We start from the raw sequence: 15156 nt of genomic DNA, 5'->3' as shown, positions 1-15156 counted from the left end.
ATGGCTCTACTGCTCCCACTTGCTTCCTTTGGAGGCATGATTAGAGTTGATGCAATCCTCAGAGTAACGAGAATGTAATAACAAACGGAGTCAGTTGGCATGCGGGTCCTCTCGGCTCATCTCGCGAGGTTCGACAACCGAAATTTCGTCCGACATCCGAAACAAAAAAATCTCGAATTTTTTGTTCGACTACCATTTTATTCGAGAACCGGGACGTTCGAAAACCGAGGCTCCACTGTAAATGAAACAGTAGAAAACTACTTTCAGAGATTGTATGATAGGGGAGACATACGCTGAGACAATGTCAGATGTATTCGATTTTATTGTAAAAACAGTTAAAGATAAAGAGCTACTAACAAAATATTTTACCCAAAAGGATATAAACAAATGTGTAAAACAATTTAAGAAAGCAAAAGCCCCAGGGGTGGATGGAATATGTTTGGAGTTTTACCTAACGTTTTGGGACATTTTACTTACTGTTTTTAATGAAATGGATCAAACAGAGCACCTACCAGACAGCTGGAGAGCAGGGATTGTGACATTATTACACAAAAAAGTAGATAAAACGGATCTTAGTAACTGGCGACCTATTGCGCTTTTAAATGTCGATTGCATCCATCCATCCATCCATCCATCCATCCTCTTCCACTTATCCAGGGTCGTGTTGCGGGGGCAGCAGCTTTAGGAGGGACTCCCAGACTTCCCCCTCCTCAGCCACTTCATCCAGCTCATCCCGGGGGATCCCAAGGAGTTCCCAGGCCAGCCGAGAGACAGTCTCTCCAGCGCATCCTGGGTCGTCCACGGGGTCTCCTACCAGTGGGACATGCCCAAAACACCTCCCCGTATCCTGTCTTAACAAAGTAGTAGAACAAAGTGCTAAGATTCTTTGAACTGATTGACCAGCTGCAGAGGAAGCAATCAAAGTTGTAGCTGCCATAAGAAAATGCACTGTAAGGAACGTTTTGAGCTAAGCTCTATTTCCAAGTGGGAACCAATTTCAGTTTTTGTGTTAGCGGTTCCTTTTTGTGAGTTACACAAGGGCGAGAGTGTCTGATTTTGAGCCACCGGGTGGCGACGTTTTTCCGTTTGAACAAGCAAGTGGTGAAGAACGCAAGAAATGCTTATTTTGTGTCCTTTCTGATAGCATTTTTGTTTATTGTTGAAACCGGAGTTTGAAGACCTGTATTGTCAGGATTTACGTTTTTCTTCGTTTTCTCCCTCGAGCAAATGCGGCAATGAGGTAATCCTTAGATGTTAGCCATGCTATGTTATGTTAGCAAGAACATGACGAATGTGTTTTAAGTGCATGAGCAGATTTAAGTTATTTTGTGTGTAACGTTTATTGTTCTCTGTGAGAACGTTTTATGTTAATAGTCTTTATGTCTTTTAGTTCTCACGGCATGTGTGTGGAGAAGTTGAATAAATGCCCGTTTTGAAGAACTGCTTGTACGCCTGATTGACGAGGGAGCTACAGTGAGAACTCAGCCAGCCCGGCGCCAGAACAAGACGGTGTTCGGCAGAGCTACAAGCAAGTCACTTCACTCACCTCTTCCATCGGACAGATAAGAGACTGTACATTCACCTGCCTACACAAATAGCTACCTGAGTCCAGAGAGCTTTGGGTGCCAGTCAACAATAAGTAAAACATTTGAACAAGTTAAATGTTTAAAGGTGGACTAGCCTCAATTGCTGTAAAGGGACCTACAAGTGCTAAATTGTGCAATGTTATGGTGATGTGTGCATGTTGTAAGGTTTAAGTGCGTGCTTATTTGCACCTAGTAATGTCTGATTGAGGTGTGAACGACCATTCATAGCATTTGAAAACAAGTTCATTTGCGAACATTCAAAGGTGTAGAACAACATTTAAGTGATTAAGTCATTGCAATGAAAAATTAAGTTTATTGTACATTTAGTCAATATATTAGACAGGTTGGTTGATAAAGTAAATTACAGGAGTCAGTAGTAATTCAAGATAGCCTACTGTAGTCAAGTGATAAAACTATAACATCATTACATTAGTAAATCAGATAAATACTGAGTTCATGAGACTTCCTAAAAATGGATAGTGAGCAAGCAGATAAAACTCTTAAGAGGGAGACTGAAATAAGTGAAGGCAAACAACCTGCCCCAGAAGATGCACTAAGAAGAAGTGAAAGATCGAGAAGGCTCACTGAGAAGGGACAAGAACTCGAAGAGACTAAACTCAAAGGTCTCCAACATCGTTTCTCACGTACCTATGACAAGTGGAAGATTCTTGCTAAGAAATCAAGGAAGGAGATAGAAGGAGCCTCTTCTCAAGAGAACCTACAAACTCTCATCAACAAGATAAAAGAAGCATCAAATGATGTACAGCAGGCGTACGAAGACCTGCGCAAATGCATAATCCCTGATAAAGAGACACGCCGTCGAACAGACACCTGCGACACTGTCTCAAGGCAGATATTAGAGCATGCTTGGAACCATCTCCAAGACAAAGATAACGAGCAAGAAATAGAGTGGTTTGAGACTGGCTCTGTGTTCTCATTAGGAGTATCAGAAGCATGCAGTGCAAGCTCAAGATCATCACTCTCAAGTAAATCGTCATGTAAATCTTCAAAAATAAGTGAAGCTGCAGCAGAATTAGCCGCAAATGAAGCCACTTTGGAAGTCCAAGAGCAAGTGGAGCGTGAGGAACGTGAACTCAGAAACCTAGAAGCTGAGTACAGACAAAGGCTTGTGCGACAAAAAAAGGAACGTGCACAAGAAGAAGAGCAATGTAGACAAAGGCTTGCACAACAAGAAGAAGAATGTGCTGCAAATAAACAGGTCTTGGAAGAAAAGCGCAGAAAGATAGAACGCTTAGAGACCATAAAAAAGATGAATGCCGCCAAGGCCAAACTAGAAGTGTATAAACAAGAACAAGGTTCAACCTCTGACTTGCTGGATCTATTCAAGGATTATAAGCCCAAACGAGAAAGGCTTACATTCGACTCAAAACCTTCTGTCACGCCACAACTAATCACAAGGATGCAATCTTCTATAACTACTCCCAAAGAGGATAGCACAACTGATTTTGCCAAGGTAATAGCAGAGTCCTTCAGTGTAAGCCGTCTCCCAGCACCAGAGCCTGCTGTTTTCAGTGGAGATCCACTAAAGTACAAGGGCTGGGAAATGTCCTTTCAAACGCTGATAGGCAGAAAGAATATACCAGCGAACGAAAAAATCTACTACCTACAAAAATATGTTGGTGGACCAGCAAGGAAAGCCATTGAGGGATACTTCCTTCTGGGAACAGATGCAGCCTATCAGACAGCGCTCGATGTCCTGGAAAAAAGATATGGAAGCTCCTTTATGGTTGCTAAGGCTTTCAGAGATAAGCTGGCCTCATGGCCAAACATAGGACCCAAGGAAAGCATTCAGCTACGAGAGTTCTCAGACTTCCTTCAAGGCTGTCAAGCAGCCATGTCGCAAATAAAGAGCCTGGAGGTCCTTAACGACTGTGGTGAAAACCGACGAATGCTCTCCAAGCTCCCCGACTGGCTTACAGCAAGATGGAACCGAAGGGTGACCAGGATGGAAAAGGAAAATGAGACTTTCCCCAGCTTCGATCAGTTCGTGGAATTCGTCACAGAGGAAGCCGATATAGCTTGTAATCCGATTACCTCCCTTCACGCTCTGAAGTCTGGAGATGGTGGAAAGGAGAAGCCACAAAAAACACGAAGTGTTGGTGCTAAGGTGCTAGCAAGTAGCTCTGAAGAGAAAACAGATGCTAAAGGATGTGTATTCTGTGAGAAGTCAAATCATGGCTTACAGACATGTCGAAGGTTCTTGAAAGAGACAACTGCAGAACGGGTCAAGTTTGTGAAAACAAACAAGCTCTGTTTTGGATGTTTGAAATCAGGACATCAGTCCAAGAACTGTGAGAAGAGAAGCATTTGTGAGACATGCAAAAGGAAGCATCCAACATGTCTACATGAAAATCGTCCAAGGGAAGAAGATAGGAAAGAACAAGAGGACGGCGAAAGAAAGGAGAGTGGGAGACGCTTTAAGAAAAGGGAAGACTTATCAGAGTCTGAAGAGAAAGAAGAGACACCAGTAGAGGCAACAGCTAACAGAGTGGTGCAAGACAAGAGGAGCACCTATTCCTCCACAGTTGTTCCTGTATGGCTGTCCACAGCAAGTAATCCAGAGCAGGAAGTGCTCGTATACGCTCTATTGGACAACCAAAGCGACACCACCTTTATCCTGCAAGAAACGGCAGACGTGTTAGTTACAAAGAAACAGCCTGTGCAATTAAAGCTCTCCACGATGTCATCCAAAGATACCGTCATCCAGAGTCAGAAGTTAACTGGACTGCAGGTCAGAGGTTATAATGAGACAAGGAAAATATCTCTCCCAGTAACCTACACAAGAGAGTTTATTCCTGCAAACCTAAGTCATGTCCCAATACCTGAGACAGCAAGATCATGGCCTCACCTAGAGCACCTTGCTGGAGAGATCACTCCTTTATGTGACTGTGAGATTGGCCTGCTCATAGGCTACAACTGTTCTCAGGCCCTGTTGCCCAGAGAAGTGGTGTCAGGAAAGGATAATGAGCCTTTTGCTCAACGAACAGACTTGGGCTGGAGTATAGTTGGCTGTGTAGATCCCTGCGTTGATTATGGAGATGCAATTGGAAGCAGCCACAGGATCGTTGTGAAACAAGTGACTCCACACATTGAGTCACAGGCTTATCAACCAAGTGAAGTACGATACATATATCGAACACAAATCAAGGAAGTTATCACACCACCAGAAGTCATTAAGGCACTCGAATCAGACTTCAATGAAAGAGTAGCCGAAGATGCCCATATCTCACAGGAAGATCTACGTTTTCTATCCATAATGGAGGAAGGAATCAAGACGAAGCCAGACGGACGTTGCGAAATGCCTCTCCCATTTAAAGAAGAAAGGCCAAGCCTGCCACAGAACAGAATCTGTGCAGATCACCGTCTCAAGTGTCTCAGGAAGAGATTGGAGAGGGACGAGCAATATCGGAAGGACTACAAGACCTTCATGAGTGAGATGATTGCACGCGGAGATGCAGAGAAAGTCACAGAAGAACAACTTGACAAAGGCCCGTCCTGGTACATTCCTCATCACGGGGTGTATCACCCTCATAAACCTGGGAAGATACGGGTCGTGTTCGACTGCTCAGCCAAGTACCAAGGCATGTCACTGAATGACCACCTGCTTACCGGACCGGAACTGACAAACACCTTGGTAGGCGTGCTCTGTCGCTTTCGCAAGGGTCCAGTAGCGATCATGTGTGATGTGGAACGCATGTTCCATCAGTTTCATGTCAGACCAGAGGACAGAGACTATTTGAGGTTTCTGTGGTGGGAAGACGGCGACCTACAGTCAGAACCAGCGGTCTACCGCATGAAAGTACACCTGTTTGGGGCGGCCTCATCACCCGGCTGCGCAAACTATGGCCTCAAACACATCGCTGCACAAGGACAAGGTCACTTCAAAGAAACATCCATTAGATTCATAGAAAGAAACTTCTATGTGGATGATGGACTAACAAGTGTGACAACCGAAGAAGAAGCAATACAGTTAGTCGCTGAAGCAAGAGAAATCTGCAGCAATGGCAAGCTGCGAATTCACAAGTTCATCTCCAATCGCCAGAAAGTACTTGCATCGATTCCCAAAGAAGAGTGTGCTGAAATAGTACGTAATCAAGAGTTAGCCAAAGGCGAGCCGCAGATTGAGAGAGCTCTGGGTGTCGAGTGGTGTGTTGCCTCCGACCAGTTCCAATTCAGAGTAGTGGTCAAAGAGCGTCCGCTCTCTAGAAGAGGAGTGTTGTCGATGGTAGCCTCTATTTTTGACCCACTCGGGTTTGTAGCACCTTTCATTCTCGTTGGAAAACAAATACTACAGCAGATGTGCCGTGACAAGATCGGATGGGATGAGCCTCTACCTGATGATTTACGGCCACAATGGGAATCTTGGTTCCTAGACCTACAGAACCTTGCTGACATCAAGATTCAACGATGCTACCTACCAGACAGTTTCAAAGAGGTCCAAAGATATGAAATTCATCATTTCTCAGATGCAAGTGTCACAGGCTACGGAGAGTGTTCTTACCTGAGAGCAATAGACACATCCGGACAAATCCACTGTTCCTTGGTCATGGCCAAGGCAAGAGTTGCCCCCACGAAGTTAACTACAGTGCCAAGACTTGAGCTGTCCGCAGCTGTCGTTGCTGTGCGGACTAGCGACCTGCTGAAAAGGGAGTTGGAAATAGAAGATGCTCAGGAAATCTTTTGGACAGACTCAAAGGTCGTGCTTGGATATGTCAACAACGACGCCAGAAGATTTCATGTATTCGTGGCCAACCGCATTCAGCGAATCAAGAACAGTACCAAGCCCAGTCAATGGAGATATGTGGCTTCAGAAGAAAACCCTGCAGACCACGCATCAAGGGGTCTCAGGGCAAAGGAGCTCATCGAGTCTAACTGGTTTACTGGCCCCGAATTTCTCTGGCGTGAAGAACTTCCCAGCGGAGACATCAAGGTGGGAGAGATGTTAGCAGAAGACACTGAAGTTCGAAAGGCCTTCGTGGGCAAGACCTTGACGACGGAAGACTCACTGCTTGATCGCTTCCAGAAGTTCTCCAGCTGGATGATGTTAGTCAAAGCCATCGCTAGACTCAAACGACGTGTCAAAGAGCTCAAGGGTCTGACAGAAAGAATCAATGAAGCCACGAGTCTCGAAGAAAGAAAGGAAGCAGAAATCACGATCATAGGCATTGTCCAAAGAGAAACCTTATCAAAGGAGATACAAGGTCTTCAAACTAAGAAGGACATAAGCAAGGACAACAGACTATCCAAACTAAACCCTTACCTGGACCAGCAAGGTATCCTAAGGGTGGGAGGTCGACTGGAACGTGCTGCACTGCATCGACACATCAAGCATCCAGCAGTCTTGCCTAAGAACAGCCACATAACAACACTACTGATCCAGCACTACCACCAAAGGGTGCAGCATCAAGGACGTGGCATAACAATGAACGAGCTACGATCAAACGGAATCTGGATACTTGGATGCAGTCAAGCGGTGTCATCCTACATCTACAAGTGTGTCAAGTGTAGAAAGTTCAGAAGGTGTACGGAGGACCAACGAATGGCAGACTTACCCCATGAACGGATGGAGACCACTCCTCCCTTTACCTATTGTGGGATGGATTGTTTTGGTCCTTTCTACGTCAAGGAAGGAAGAAAGGAGTTGAAGCGCTACGGTCTGCTACTCACCTGTTTGTGCTCTCGCGCCGTACACATAGAGCTACTTGATGACATGACTACTGACGCTTTTATCAATGCGCTCCGCGCATTCATCGCTCTACGAGGAAATGTTCGACAACTTCGATCAGACCAAGGTACAAACTTTGTGGGTGCGAGACGCGAGTTCCTTGAAGCTGTAAAAGAGATGGATCAAGAGAGTCTAAAAGAACTTGGCTGTGAGTTTGTGATGAACACTCCTTCTGCAAGCCACATGGGCGGCGCCTGGGAAAGGCACATCAGGACCATTAGGAGTGTGCTGACATCCATCCTGGATCAGTCTTCTCGAAGACTGGATAGCTCATCTTTGAGGACTTACCTGTACGAGGTAATGGCAATCATAAACAGCAGACCTCTAACTACTCACCTTCTCAATGATCCCACAGGGCCACAGCCTCTAACGCCTAATCACATTTTGACGATGAAATCCTCGATAGTCCTGTCTCCTCCTGGAAAGTTTGTGAAGGAAGACCTGTACTTACGGAAAAGATGGCGTAGAGTGCAATACTTAACTGAAGAATTCTGGTCCCGATGGAAGAAAGAGTACCTGTTGAACCTACAACAAAGAGAAAAATGGAACAAGACGAAGAGAAATGCAAGGATCAATGACATAGTGATTATAAAGGATGAAAATACACCAAGAAATGAATGGAAGCTGGCTAAGGTCACACAAGTGTACCCAAGTGAAGATGGTCATGTGAGGAAGATACAGTTATTGATCAGCAACTCAGAACTAAGTGACACTGGAAAACGAGTCAACAAGCAAACCTACCTGGAGAGACCTATACATAAGACTGTGACCTTGCTTGAAGCAGAATGAGAGCCTCCAGTCTACCCTCTCTAGAGCCCCTCCCTAGCGCCAGCTAGCTTATGACCTAATCCTTAGTTATAGTTACCTTAATTATACTTACCTCAGTTATACTTGCCCTTTTTCTCTTAGTTCTACTCATTTCAGATAGTTGAAGGAAATCACAAGTGATTTGGTGGGAGTGTAGCTGCCATAAGAAAATGCACTGTAAGGAACGTTTTGAGCTAAGCTCTATTTCCAAGTGGGAACCAATTTCAGTTTTTGTGTTAGCGGTTCCTTTTTGTGAGTTACACAAGGGCGAGAGTGTCTGATTTTGAGCCACCGGGTGGCGACGTTTTTCCGTTTGAACAAGCAAGTGGTGAAGAACGCAAGAAATGCTTATTTTGTGTCCTTTCTGATAGCATTTTTGTTTATTGTTGAAACCGGAGTTTGAAGACCTGTATTGTCAGGATTTACGTTTTTCTTCGTTTTCTCCCTCGAGCAAATGCGGCAATGAGGTAATCCTTAGATGTTAGCCATGCTATGTTATGTTAGCAAGAACATGACGAATGTGTTTTAAGTGCATGAGCAGATTTAAGTTATTTTGTGTGTAACGTTTATTGTTCTCTGTGAGAACGTTTTATGTTAATAGTCTTTATGTCTTTTAGTTCTCACGGCATGTGTGTGGAGAAGTTGAATAAATGCCCGTTTTGAAGAACTGCTTGTACGCCTGATTGACGAGGGAGCTACAAAAGTTGTTCTGTTTACACATCGTAAAACGCCCCGCTATGATTTGACCAGAGCCCAGGGGTTCACCCCCATCCTGTGCATTCTCCCCCCCACTCTGTTTCTCTCAATAAATATGCTCTTGCAAGAGGCCCAAGTCAGACTTCGTTCGAGCATCGCTGTATGCACAGTGACGCATGACTTCTCCACTTGCAAGTGCTTAAAGGGCATACTCTCCCGTGTGGTTCTTGCAAACACTGACATTTTGGTGCCGTGACCTGGATTCCAACATACCCACTGCTGACCGACGGACGACGATGCGCTGTACACCGTCGACGGGCCAGCGTCCATTAGCCAGACCTGGTAAAGAAAGACCTGGGAAGGAAATTTTTCACTGGGCCAGCATCTTAGGTCTGCCTTCGTCTGACAGCGGCGGATTGACGGGATCCGGCAGTGCAATGAACCAGGGGACAAGTAAGTTAAAGCCCTAAAGTTGTGTGATTGTGCTGTTGTGAAATGCGTAAAAGGTAGAAGTGCACAAGATACGACTTTGGTTTGTCCGAGCTATGAGATACGGCTTTGGTTTGTCCGGGCTATGAGATACGGCTTTGGTTTTTCCAAGCCAAGAAACAGCTGGGGTTCTAGTCCCAGTGGAAGGAAGAGGGCTAAGAAAAAACAGAGCTTCTTTTTCTTAATTGAAGAAGGACGTAGATTCTTTTTTTGTCCATTTTTCCAAGCTGTTTGCCTGAAGGTTGTGTGATTGAAAGTGTCAAAGTGGTAGGATAAATTGACTAAAAAAACAGTTCTAGCATTAATCCACGGAAATAACATAGGTTAGGAATTTGTTTGAGGTCAATTTAAACCTGCATTGAGAATCTTCAAAATAAAAAAATTGGAAAAGAAATATAAAAACCTAAAATACCAAATTAAGATGGGAAATAAAAACGGTAAATCTCTAGCTCTTGAAGGAGATGAGAAGTTCATGGCGAGTAGATTTCTTAATTGTATGCGATACATGCCGAAGTGGAAGACAAAGTATGGAGTAGAAGGGAAGTTGAAATGTGGAAGATAGTAGTTGAAGTTTAGGAGGAGAGTGTGGCTAGGATAACAAAGGGACAGAGAAAGGAAAGAAAAGAGAGAGAATTGAATTGCGCTAGAGTGTGGTTGAAAGCTTCACATGAGAGAAGAGAACAAATTCAAAAGACAAAAGATAGAAAGGTGAAAAGTGATGAGGCAGGTATGTTTGTCAGGCCGGAAAACAATGAGGCCATAGTGCGCAGGCGCGCTGTCCCTGCCATAGCTCAAGCCGCAGCTCAAGGCGCAGCTCAAGGCGCAGCTCAAGCAGAGGAGCAAGAGAAGTCGTCCGCTCCTATCCAAATTTAACAGACCTGCACCCTCCCCCATATAATAGCAAAAATGGTCAGGGTCATATTATTAGAACTCCTGTACAAACAAGAAGAAGATTTTCCCAAAATGTAGGCAATGTTGATGTGTGCCCAATGATACAGGTGCCAAACCCTATTGCAGGGGAAGGCTACCCTCCACATACGTATGTTTTTTGGCCCCGGACTTTGGAAGAGGCAAGAAAAGCAGTTGAAGGGGTTACCCCTGTTGCAGAAGACCCAGATAAATGGCCAGAAGACATGGCTGGAATCATACATTCCTACAGACTAAATGGGCATAAGGCAGGAGAAGCTGCAATGTCTTCTTTGGGAAAAGACTGGGCAAAGGTTAGAGGGAATTATACAGGTAGAAATAATCAAGGGCCTTTCCCCTATCCCGTTGAGGGAAATCAATTGATAGGGGAGTATGCAGCACAATGGAATGATCTTGTGCAAAGAGTGAGAACTATATTTCGAAGACGAGACAAATTATGGTCATTTGGCAGGAATTAAACAGAAGCCTGGAGAAGATACTGATGATTTTCGCTTAAGATTTGAAAAATAATTCAGGGTGCATAGTGGCATCCCATTCAATGATGAAGCTGAGAGTGCTTACCAGCAACAGCTTAAAAATGCGCTCCTTACTAATTTCCGCCCTGAAATCGGCAACTGGGTATGGAAACATTTGGTGGAAGTAGATGTTGCCAGTGTTACAACAACTATGCAATGGGGCAGACATGCTGAAAAGGTGATCAAAAGAGGCAAAAGTTCTGATGTATTTCATGTAGACAACGATGATGATGATGACCTAGATGAAGATACAACAGTCTTCTTCCATGGGTCCCAGCGGGCCAGAGGAAGAGGTAGAGGCCAACAAGGTCGCCGGCCGCCATATAATTCAAAACCCCCATCAGATTCTGACAACTGTTGGAACTGTGGGAGACGAGGACACTTGGCAAGAGCGTGTCGTTTTGCAAAACAATACCAATCAAAGGGTGGAGGAGGAGGCAGAGGAAAAGCCAAATTTTCAGGTGTGTGCTGAGGGCGTGATAGCAAGTGAGATTACGGCTGGATGATGGAAGAATGAATGAGGACAGGCAGGGAATGCGTGTACGACATGGGATGTGCACGGCTGTAACTGAGGTCCGGTGGACTTCAATGTCTGCCTGCTCACGGCCATCATGAAGTTAAATGTTGTGGGACAGGGGTTGAGATGTGATGGTGAATGAATGGGTGCCTTTGTGTCTGTTAGTTTGTACATGTGTGCGCGCATATGAATGGCCTAGGTAGGTTGATGTGGAGGCGACGTGATCACAATTGAAGATAAGATCCCTCTCGCCTGTAAGTGTAGTACAAATTGAGATGAATAGGATTTGATGATTACTCAGGGGCACCATTGACGTCAAATGGTTCAATGGAGAAGGCCCGTTTCCTGTGGCTGGACAAGACAGGACCATCTAGTCCAGTCGCTCCCCAACGACGCTATTGACACATTACGTGAATGTGTCAAAACGGTGGGGGAGTAGAATGATTTAATCTACTGTAAGATTCAATGTTTTGTCAAATGTAATTGTTTTTGGAGTCTTAACAGGACACGTAAGAATTCAACACACAGTGATGAGGGGAGCAGAAGAAACATCTCGAATGAGCCCATCTCACGTGCCGTCCAACTGGCCGGCAAAGGAGATACGTGGTATCATCTGTCCCAGTGCGCCCCAGTGAAGGGTCTGCAACCTTTGCATTAGTCATTTGAGATGTTTCTTCTGCTCCTCTCATCACTGTTCTGGTTGCCCTGGTTACAGAGGCGTTGCTACACCAAAGGGAAGGAAGATTGTGTCTGTAGCAACGCTGATTAGCTAAGGAATGTAGTGTGGTGTGAATTAGCACTTCATTGTCGGCCCGTGACCCCTGCAGAATCTGTCCTCCTTCCTCAACCAGCTGTTCGTCTCTCATGGTTGGCTGACTCGTCCTCGAGTGTTATCAGATAACTTGAATTGCCGCTTTCCTGTGGAACAATGCAACTAAACCTTGGCTAGACTTTATCTACTTAGTAGATTAACACAAATTAACAATAAATAACTTCTCCTGAACACTAAAACAAATGTTAAGTAAATGTAAGGGAACTGGTATGCAGTTCTTCAAACAAACATTGAGGAAATATAGGATAACTTGTACGTAACTACTTCAAACTGTGTTTAACACTTAACAAATAAAAACAGTTCTGATCAACAACAATCTATGAACCAAACCTACAGTTAACTAAAATGAATGAAGTTTCTTTCAACCAAATAAGAACATTTTGCCTATGCAAATAAGCTCTGCTCATTGTTAGTGAAGGCCTCTTACAGGAACAAAAACACACAGATAACATAAGGACAGGAAGGATACATATGGCTGACAGGGATCAAAAGACATCCCTGTCACTAAAGAGGAAGAACGTAGATAAAAGGAAAGCCCTAAACTCGTAAAGACAAGGCCTAAAGGTCTGGCAGGCCAACGCTTCACTTAAATTATTCCAACATTTCCCCCCTGTTTATCACACATATGCTCAATTTTTACATTACCAAAAACAACCACTTCTCTTGATTTTCAGTTGACGGATGACAAGTATGAGCACAAATATTTCCACCAAAAAGGATAAATGTTGCGACATCATCATCATCTTTATCATCAACATGCTGACGTTCAGACATTAGGCATACCCGGGCCATCTCGTCGTCCATGGGCGAGATTGCTGTAGTGACAGAGCACGGAGACATGGAATACAACAACATCCACACAAGGTGAGTATAGCAGTAAATGAGGACACAAGGGCTTTATACTTCCCAAAAGCAGTCATCCACTTGTTGTGCTCTTTCATCCTCGTGTTCAGGGATTGCAAGCTTGCAATCACCTTCGTCAGGCTCCCATCAGGGGCGGTGTCGTTCTGGCTGAAGGTGCAGCATGTTCCCTGAACATTGCGCAGACCCTCCCTTTCCCAGACAACAACATAACAAGAGCATTGCGGTTCTGGATTGACACTAGGGAAGGCGTGGCTAGCTGTTCGTGCACTGCCTCAAGTCCCGCTTGTGTCCGTTTGCCCAATTTCTGCATGTTGCAATGGATGTAATTTATCCTGTCAACGTTCTTGTTCATCGTACACCAGCAGCAAATGGAGGACTCCCATCCCGCTGCAATTTGGTCAATTATATCTTATTAATCAGGAACTCCTCTGGGGACTCTAATTGCGTCAATTTCAGTCAGGTCATCGTCGCCTCTCAAATTTAAAGACATTATGATTTTGTTTTTTCCAGCTTTTTCCCAGATCTTGGCATGTCGGTACATATATCAAATTCATATGTTGTATATTAAAGCTGACTGAACTGCCCTTTCATCCCCCCTGTTGAGCCAGGTGCCAACACCACGTGACAACACCATGGCTCAATACAGCTGCCCATTTCTATCGTTTTTTGTTGTCCGATCACAATGTGAAAACCCAATCCACCAATCAAAAAAAAAAATCAACAAAATAACTGCCGGTAAAGTAATATAATAGTTATTGTTGTAGTTTCTTAACTTTAACTAACTCAATCGCTCTCTTATTCTCAAATTCTAAATTTAGCTTTGAAATGTCGTTATTTCATAATTGTTCATCATCCAATTCCAGAAAGCAAGTTCTTTCCATCTCTCAAGTTTTGTTTCATCAAGGCTAGGCATTAACGGAGCGTGGACCAGTTTCTGCCCGTAAACAAATTGCTCGCCTTTTTATTTTTTTATTTTTTTTCCTATCTTTACAAATTCGTTTTCGTTTAGCGGTGCAAATCAGACTAATAAATACTTTAGTGCACCTATATTAGCCAATTTCATCCTTTTAACACATATCACTTACAACACACAGACAACACAAAAACAGCAGAGACACAGCTCACAGACAATACTAACAAACAACGCTGCGCAAACGTCATCCTCTATTTTGACGTTTTGGTTATACTTTCTTTTTCTTTTTTTTTTCTTTCCTCAGTGCCTTTTATCCTTCGTGCAACTATTGTCACATCTTCCCTAAGCATCACCCTGCTTCAATATCACTTGCTACCACGCCCTCAGCCCACCCCTGGAGTGGGTACAACCCCACTCCACGCGCAGCCACAGCAAGTGAAGCAAGAGGGGGGGGGGGGGCATTTCCATACTGATTTATCCCAGCCTGGCCAGTACTGGGACAATCAATGCCGTCGTCCCCCACCTCGACTCCACCCGCTCGAACGGCAGGCCCCAACGCACCACGGCGGCACACAGCAGAGCCACGGTTGGCGAGCCCGCAGGGAGTGGAGCCCGTCGCTCGAGACTGCCGGACGGAAGGCCAGAGAGCCAGGCCAGAGCTGCCGTCGAGTCCACAGCAGGCGGCCACAGGCTCAGACTCGGGAGGCAGGAGGGTCCGGTGGTGGTTTTGGCCAGTTGGCTGTTGGCTAGCTGGGTAACGTAGCTGGTTGTCCGAGGGAGAGGAAACAGATAGGTGAGAGCGGAGCTGCAGGAATGCGAAGTGGACTGAAGACAACACAAGAAAAGTAAAAGAAGAGACGGGTGCACTGAAAACGGGAAAACGAAAAACAAGTAACAGACACGGTCCGGGACAGAAGCGGCAGTCAACAAATCTGACGCCAGCGTGCTCTATCCCGGAAGACAACAGACGGTGGGGGGAGCTAATTGATCAGACAGCAATAAGCTGCAGTCTTTTTAAACTGTGCATTTAAACTCCTGTATGCCAGCCTCCTTCCCCTCGAAGCTCCACCATCCTCCTCCGATACCAGCCCCAGGTGTCGAGCCTAAGTAAACACCTATAACCAGTGATGGTGTAGTATGTTTTTATTCTGGTCTTATTCTATGTATATTTCATTTGTAAGTCTAGGTTGTGACCAAGTTCAGGCACTGGTCGAGTTCATGCGGGATATTGGGGTCTGGCTTCAGATATGTAGATTTACTGGCA

General features: G+C 44.8%; 1 protein-coding gene across 2 annotated transcripts; it reads left to right on the top strand.

The window, feature by feature from the left end:
* The first annotated feature begins 953 nt into the window (after positions 1-953).
* Positions 954-8806, top strand: LOC133153031 (uncharacterized). 2 transcript variants are annotated; one of them, XR_009714237.1, is made up of 2 exons: positions 954-8606; positions 8757-8806. XR_009714237.1 is itself a non-coding variant. In XM_061277051.1 (2 exons), the coding sequence occupies exon 2, from the start codon at positions 2059-2061 to the stop codon at positions 8119-8121; it is 6063 nt and encodes a 2020-aa protein (XP_061133035.1). In that variant the 5' UTR covers positions 954-1240; positions 1391-2058; the 3' UTR covers positions 8122-8806. The 2 variants fall into 2 exon arrangements, 1 of the variants encoding a protein (XP_061133035.1); XM_061277051.1 differs by having other exon boundaries at positions 954-1240; positions 1391-8806.
* The last annotated feature ends 6350 nt before the right edge of the window (positions 8807-15156 follow it).

The sequence above is a fragment of the Syngnathus typhle genome, linkage group LG4 (assembly GCF_033458585.1).
Source record: "Syngnathus typhle isolate RoL2023-S1 ecotype Sweden linkage group LG4, RoL_Styp_1.0, whole genome shotgun sequence".
NCBI lineage: Eukaryota > Metazoa > Chordata > Actinopteri > Syngnathiformes > Syngnathidae > Syngnathus > Syngnathus typhle.
This window is presented reverse-complemented; position numbering and strand designations above follow the sequence as displayed.

Coding starts and splice junctions, on each gene's coding strand:
- LOC133153031 (XM_061277051.1), top strand. CDS start 2,059: ATGGATAGTGAGCAAGCAGATAAAACTCTTAAGAGGGAGACTGAAATA.